Below are 7,825 nucleotides of genomic sequence, written 5' to 3'. Positions count from 1 at the left end.
TGGAGGAACCAGAGCCTGAGACAGGCAACTTGGGTGCAGGGACTTGTTATGGGGAAATATTAAAACATTTTGGGTCTCTCCTCAGCCGTGAACTCCCTTAAGTATCTGGAGTAATTAAGCCGCCTCCCTGCATTTCTGGCCTTTCCTTTCATCCAGTGAGGTGAATTCTTTTTCCTTTTGGACAGGAGAAACTTTTGTGACTGTTTTAGTGACTTGAGGCCCACTCTGATAGTCCTTGGCTTAGCTAGTGACACTCCTGTGGCCCCTTTCCCCCTCTGGGAAAGTCTCTGATTTTAGCCAGTGATACCAGGGAAACCCTCCACCACGACTTTGGGTCCCCCACACAGAGCCCAGCTGGCAGGAAGCCAGAGGTTTGAAAAAAAACGCGGTTGGGATTACCTGGGGGAAGCGCGCAGGAGGTGGGGAGGGGGCAGACAGAGGCTTCCCTCCAACTGTTTCAGCACCACCTGTCGTTAAGTTGCTGCAACAGCGCCCAGTCCCTGACTCTCCACGCATCCCCCGTCCCAGCACCGGTCCTTGGCCAGTGAGGAGGACTGAGAGGTCCTGGGGGTGGGAGGTGCGCCCGGGCGTAGGATTGTGGGCAAGGAATGTCGCAGCAGCCTAGCTTCCAACCCTGACTGTCTCCCTCTGCTCCGCAGCAGGAGGCGGCATCGGAGCAGCTAGTGGGCGCAGGCGGCCCCCTGCGCGAGCCTCCGCCGGGCGCCCAGGGCTGGCCTCGCGCGCCGCGACTTCACCATGATCGCCACCGGCGGCCTGCTGAGGATTTCCGCCCGGAAGCAGGACCCCCTGCGCCCCCCGGGCCAGGCGCCCAAGCGGAAGCGTAAAGCCAAAAAGAGGCGCAAGAACGACGTGGTGGTAGTGAAAGGCAAGCTGAAGCTCTGCTCTGTCTCTGGGCTCATCGCCCTGTGCGGGATCCTGGTGCTGCTGGTGGGCATCGCCCTGGCTGTGGTGGGCTACTGGCCCAAAGCCAGCGGGGCCTCCAGGGAGGGGAGCAGACCGCTGCCCCTCGCGGGCACCGGCCACAGAGCCCCTGCCAACAACAGCAGCCGGGTCGCGTCACGGAGTCCCCCAGGGGGCGCCTCCTCTAGCCCGGTGGGCGTGCCCCGCAGCACGCGCGCGCCTGGCGGGTCCTCGCCTGCTCCAGTGGGTTTCTTCTTCCGAGTGTTCTCGGGCTACCTGCACTCCGACAAGCTCAAGGTCTTCGGGCCGCTCGTCATGGGCATCGGTATCTTCCTCTTCATCTGCGCCAACGCAGTGCTGCACGAGAACCGCGACAAGAAGACCAAGATCATCAACCTGCGGGACCTCTACTCCACCGTCATCGACGTACACAGCCTGCGCGCCAAGGACCCAGCCGCTGCCGCCGCCGCCACGCCCGCGCCCCCAGGGCCCGTTCCCCTCAATGGCTTTTTGGGCCGCGTGCAGCCGCGCGGCCTGGAGCGGACGCCAAGTGCGGGCGACGCCTTCGGTGCAGCGACTCTGCTGGCCCGCGGCGCGTGGCGCCCCCGTGCGGCGTCCCCGCCGGACCTGGCCTCGTCCCCGCGCTGCCCGCCGGAGCCCCCGAGCCTGGCAGAGGCGGTGTACAGCATCTGGCGGGAGCGTGCCAGTGTGGCCGGCCGTCGCCGTACCGCGGAGACCCCAGTCGCCAGCGGCTGCAGCAGCCCGGCGCCCTGCAGCCCGCCTGGCAGCTGGGGGCGCCCGAGCACCGCTAGCTCTCTCGTGGGCTCCTCACTGAGCGCCTTTGCGCTGCTGCCCTTGCCCGGGGACCGCGAACAGGATGGGGACGCAGAGGGCGCCAGCTGCAGCTGGCGGAGGGCGCCCGGGGAGCGTGGTTCCGGGGAGCTCCCGCGGGGCAGCGCGCTTGACTTAAGCCTCACCGACCTCCGCGGCGCCGAGGGTGGCGCGCCCTGGCAGCAAGGTGCGCTGGCTGAGGCCGAGGGCGTGGATACCGCAAGCACAGCGGAGCCCCAGGGCGGCCACCCGCCCAGGACCGGCAGGTATGCAGCCTTGCGGCGCCGCAGCACAAGCGGGCTCCCAGACTGCTGCGCCCCGCCGTCGCCGGAGCCACAGCCCTGCCAGCGGGGCTCAGAGCCCGGCTCCACCCATCGGGACTCGGCCGCCACCCCCTCGCCTCCCTTGCGCGGGGAGGAATCGCCCTGCGCCAGCAGACGGGGCTCGCGGAGCTCGCCGTCGGACGACCATTCCAGCGGCAGCAACAAGAGCTACACCCTCCTGCGGGAGACCGGCACCTCCGTGGAGTTGGTAGTGGACTCAGTGACCAGTAACAGGCAAGACGGTGCGGCTGCCTCCGAGGTGGGGGCCGAGCAGAGCCCCTCGGGGGATCCCAGCCAAGAGCCACCCCCCGCCGCACCATCCCAGCGGGTGCAGAGGCAGTTTACAAACAAGGAGAAACTCTTCATGATTTCCCGGTCTAGAGCTGTGGGGGTAGAAGAAGGAGAAGAAAGCACTGGCGACTAGGGACGGGGAGCCAGAGCGAAGGAGGGAGGGCATGGGCCGTCGCCCACTCCAGTGAGCAGTCAGTGCTTCAGCGGCCCTTGACTCCCTTGCGGACTGATCTGGGAAATCATTCCATATCCAAAGAGCTGCAGAATGTGATCCTTGAGTCCTGCGCAAGATTTCTGTAGATAACTCCAAGCAAAAGTTTTTTTGTTTTTTGTTTTAAAGCAGTCTAGTCTTTATGTCCGATGGTGATTGTATGGCCCACGAAAACCAAATGCATTAGAAAGGTCAGCGATCTAGCTTGTTAGATAAAAATCTCTTCATTTTCTTAGGCTCAAAATAATATATTTTTGACAGGAACTGTGCACTTTACTGGAATCTTTTATGGAGATCCCTAAATTTCCTGACCCCTATATTCTGCCTCTAGTTTCCTCTGTAGCTGCTTGTGAATGACAAGCTTTTCTTCTCTTCCCTTTGCGGAGCGCAGAAGCCCAGCTCTCTCTGAATTGATCTTTCTAAACGAAGTCGAAGCCAAAAGCACGAGTCATGCAGGAAGAGCGCACCCCTTGCCTTGCGCGCTCTGTTCAGGTGCTCCCTGACTAAGGGGCCTTTTATGTTTTCAAAGGGGTATTTGCGTTGTACTCCTTGGGTCTGGTGTCCAGAGTGGACGGCGCAGGAGCTGCTGGATGGTGACGTTCCCGAGCTCACCACACAAACCACACCATGCTTTACCGAGTATTATCACACCTGTACTGAAAGCAGCATTTAAAATTCTTTTAATAAAAGAAATTTCCAAACAGTTACCCATAACCTTGCTTCATTTTGCCTGGGAGCTCCTAAGGCACCCAGGTCACTCTGGTGTGCTGTGGTATCGCTCTTAGGACCGTAGCGATCTTCTCCCTAAATATGAGTACATCAATTTCCAATATATTTTTCACTTAAAAACCTAGAGTACTACTGTCATTTCTTTTTCAAGTAGAATGAAGTTTCAAATAGCACATTTCTATAATATTTCTAGTTAACCTAAAAACATTAACTTATAGAATATATTCTTTTCCCAACTTCTTGGGTTTCACTATCTGACTTCGGCCTAAATGTTATCTAAATTTATGATCTTAAATCTGTAGGCAAAACACAGTGTTTTATTACTTTGGCAAATCGTTTATACTTGATGCTTTTAAAAGCCAGCCTGCTGATTTGCAAGAACAGGCAACAAAGAATTAACTGAAATCCTGGTGTCTCTCCTTTCCTCATGAGCTGAGAATCTTGGCAAAGGTGTCACCTGCTTTTGGCCATTTGGGCCCAAGTCTGTGGAGCAGAAGTGTCCTGGTGGGAGGTTCAAGGGTGGACTGGGAAGGAAAAGCAGGAGAAAATGCAGTCAGAGAGGAGCGACTGGTCCCACGGAGTATGCAGATCCAGGACTAAGAGTAGGATCTGAGCTCTGGGCGTCTGCTGGTGGTGAAAGCCTGAACGTGGCCCCAACATGGGGTCTCAGCCATCTGATCTACAAATGAAGAGATCAAGGCGTGCTTCACAGGGAGAGGGCACTGGAATCCCTGGGGAGGTTGGAGGAGTTAGATGTACAGAGCCCAGGAATGCACTGAGCCCAGGCTGTGCTCTATGCATGGTGGCTTCGACCACAATGATTCCCATTGGTCGCTCCATGAGTACTGTGGAAGAGGTGGCCTGCCCTGGACTCCAGTTGGCTGAAAGCTGGAGTAGCCACTCATTATCTGGATAACCTTGGACAAATCACTTAATCCCTCTGGGCCTCTGTGCAGCATGTAATCTCTGTGATCCCCTTCAGCTCTGAAAGCTTTGCTGAAGTTCAGGACGCTGGGTTCTGCCGGTAGACAATCAACTATATCATATTTGCATACAACTTAGCAAAGAGTGAATAGACCTCATTGATTTCCTTTGGTGAATTTTCTGTAATAATTTTTAAAGGCTTAATCCCCCCTGCCATTGGATGTGCTTTAAGCTAATGACTCACTTTAAGCTCTCGATTAACTTGTTGAGCTCTTCTATGGACTAAAAGTGAGTTTACACTAATAGCCACAACACAGGACCTCCAGGCAGTATTAAATTTCAACAGTGCCAAGGCATTTTTAGACTTCCAGGCAACAGCAACGACAACAATAACAGCAACAAAAGTCAAATTTCCCTGTTTTCTCCTCCATTATCCTACTTAGTATGTAATTTTTAATACTGAGTGAATATAGTTTGTGAAAGGAAAACCAGGTCCTCAGGTTATAGAGTGTTGCTTCCAGTCCTCAGCAAATGTACTGAAATGACATTTGGCAAGTCATCAGGCCCCTCTCTCACCTTAATTGAAGAGAGGTGCTCAGATAATACCTTACAAACTCGAAATTTCAGTCTAGAGAACTGTCTATACTTAATGATACTGACTGCCTAACACTATTAATCAGATTAAATATATAAATTCCTCTGGCTTTTGCTGATCTTATCCATAGGACCCTGAAATTAAGTATCTCCAGCACATTTTAGGATCAAATCATAGCTATTTTAGTCAGTGAGCAGTGTACCCCAAAGTAACAAAAATTCACCTCAGCTTTCTGAGTCTTCACAGAGGTCTGGGATTTCCTTACACTTCAGGAGGAATCATCTGCAGTCCTGACTATAGGAACTCATAGTCTTAACTTTCCTAGGAGCAGAGATCGTACGCAGTGATACACTAAGTTTTCCTCACTGTTTATTGTGGGCCACGTGCTGTTCTTTGAGGTTTACGTACATGACTTGTATCTCAGTTAATCTACACAGCACTTCTCTTGAAGTAGGATGGTCGTTGCTACCATCGCACGGGAGAGGCCTGAAGTCAGAAAGACGGAGTCGTTCCCTCAGACGACTCTGCTGGTGAATGGCAGAGACAGGATTCTCAGTTTCTGGGTGATGTGGTCTCACTAGCAGAGGCTGAGATAGATGTTGCTCACGTTTACAGAGACCGTTGAGGTACCGGCTCTTAATCTTCCCAGTAGGCCCCTTGCCAGAACCATTCCCAGCGCTATGCAGAGAAATATCACAATCTGCAGCCAGGTGCAAAGCTGGAGCTTGTGCTGCAGTCTTTGGAGCGGCAGAAGCAAGTTTTCTTTAAGTGACTTGGCAGGAATTTTTGGGCCTGGTCAATGGGAATCTCTGAAGCCATGGGATCACCACCTGTACTTGTAAATGAAGTTGCTGAGATTTAGGAGGATGGAACAGCTTTTCAGCGGCAAACAACAGCGGCAGGGCTACTAGGTTGGAATCATTGTGATAACTGACAAGGTACTCCTGCTCGGGAGTTTCTAGCGTGTACTAGCCGGGTGGCCACAGGCCGTCTACTTAGTCTCTCTCTCTCTCTCTCTCTCTCTCTCTCTCTCTCTCTCTGTTTTCCATGCAGCAGAAATAATGGTGGCTTCTATGCCACAGGCTTGGAATGAAGGGCAAAGGCATTAACGTGTGTGTAAAGTGCTAATCACCACAGACGTGGCTCGTCCAACATTATCCAAGTTCTGTGAGCTTCACTTCAAGTACACTCAACTGCTACAGAGCAGGATTTCCCATGACCTTCCCTTTTATTAACAGAGCAATTTAGGTTTAAAAATATGATCTACAAGGCTATACCCAGAGCATGACTTTGAGGAATTACGTAACTCTGCACTTGGGCTCTACATCTATTAAATGGAAATAATAAGTAGCATTTGACTCACAGAATTAATTATTCAAATAAGGTCCAAATAAGCTGATGTACATAAAGGACTTGGACATGATTTCTGGCAGACAAAACAGTCAGTAAATACTAAGCACTATCACTGAGGTAAATTTAGAAAAGTAATTACTAGGCTAAATTTACGCGTCAGTTATTAGGGACAACCATAAATCTACTGTACTGAAAAGTCTTAATAACTTAGATATATCAGGGGAAGCAGGCCTTACCAGCCGAGGTCTTGCACAGCTGTGATATCCCAGTGAAACACGGAAGGAGCTAGGACTAGCGGTGTGTGCGTGAGGGCACAGTGAAGACGCTGTGTCACCACAGGGGTGGCCAGTGGGGCTCACTGGGCTGGGTGGGGCCCTGGTGACTCCATTTCCACTCATGTGAGAAGGCCCAGCAAGCTCTGAGATCCCAGTGTCTGTCAGAATGTCCCAAAGCAAAGGTCTGTTGAGTTATTTAAATTCTTTGGGCAAAGTGTTTTCTAGTCTTCTTGGTAGTTGTTTTGAGTTTCTCATGCAGGTATAATTTTGACATTTTTTTTTTAAAAAAAATTGGATTTGTAGAACTTCAAAAGACCCTCTAATGCCATAAGATTAAGACACACTGAAAATATAATTTGTGTTTTGCAAAGAATAGTATTTTTGCCAAGATATAAAAATACCTTTTAGTCACATGAATTATAAATATGATCTTCTTGTGTTAGGGGTTGTGACATGGATACTTTCTATTCATAACAAATAAAGACTAGAAATGTAATCATGGATTTTCTTTCTGAATGTCACAGGCTAATTTTTTATTCTGTGCAGGATGGTTAAATCTTTGGGTGAATAAAGGGGTACTTTGTTCAAAAGCTTGGTTCTCTCCAAGATTCTGGTCAGAGGCCAAACTGAATGGTGCAGAATCGGATTGCTCAGTAGGGGCACCACTGGACTTACCACTGAATTTGGTTCAGTTCTTGTTTAATTCCATTTGCAACCAGAACCAGGGAAAGAATCGAGTTCGTGAACCGAGTCACCACTATATTTGAATGTTCAAATGAAACTTCTAAATGACAAACTCTGAAAAGGATTCTAACACTTCTTTTTTCCTTTCCAGGAAAATCATCTTTGAGGGATTTTTACTTCAAAAAGGAATGAGTTTCTTTAAGCGGAGATGATCTTTTTTCTATTAAGCCACCACAAGGTGGGGGTCCAGCTTTGGCAGATGCCAGCCTGCCCCTCTGCCAAGACTGGTCTACTGGTTTCTGTGGCATCTGTCCACTCTGGTGTCTGGAACGCGTTAGGCCAGCTCCCAGTGAGAGTGAGGGACCAGTCCTCCTCCATCCAATAGCTGGGGTCCTTTAGGCATTTTACCATCAGAAACTATTGAACTATGTTACTATACTTCCTTCAGCGGGTTCCCACCCTCCCCCTTCTGTAATGCCAGCAGGATGTGGCCCTGCGTGACCACCAGGACCCTTGCTGATGCACGTACGGTAACACATGGTGATCAAAAGGCTCAACAGATCTCTGCAGGTGAGCCGAAGTACCACAAAGCGTGCTCCTGCCTGTCCTGACCTGATCCCACACCGTGACCTACCCCGGTGAGGGCCTGAAGGCTGGCTGTCACCAACCCAGGAAGATGCCAGGGGAC

At 51.4% G+C, this 7,825-nt stretch overlaps 1 protein-coding gene across 1 annotated transcript in view; it reads left to right on the top strand.

Moving 5' to 3' along the window:
- Tmem200c (transmembrane protein 200C) overlaps positions 1 to 3,260 on the top strand; it is a 5,362-nt gene extending 2,102 nt beyond the window's left edge. The window contains exon 2 of the mRNA XM_004635830.2: positions 660 to 3,260. Within this exon, the coding sequence (XP_004635887.1) occupies positions 757 to 2,499 (1,743 nt within the window). The 5' untranslated portion in view covers positions 660 to 756 and the 3' untranslated portion in view covers positions 2,500 to 3,260. The remainder of the gene's footprint in view (positions 1 to 659) is intronic.
- The last annotated feature ends 4,565 nt before the right edge of the window (positions 3,261 to 7,825 follow it).

Source organism: Octodon degus, unplaced genomic scaffold (assembly GCF_000260255.1).
Source record: "Octodon degus isolate 3935 unplaced genomic scaffold, OctDeg1.0 scaffold00075, whole genome shotgun sequence".
Taxonomy (NCBI): Eukaryota; Metazoa; Chordata; class Mammalia; order Rodentia; family Octodontidae; genus Octodon; species Octodon degus.
Note: the sequence above shows the minus strand (reverse complement) of the source record. Positions and strands in the feature narration are given on the sequence as shown.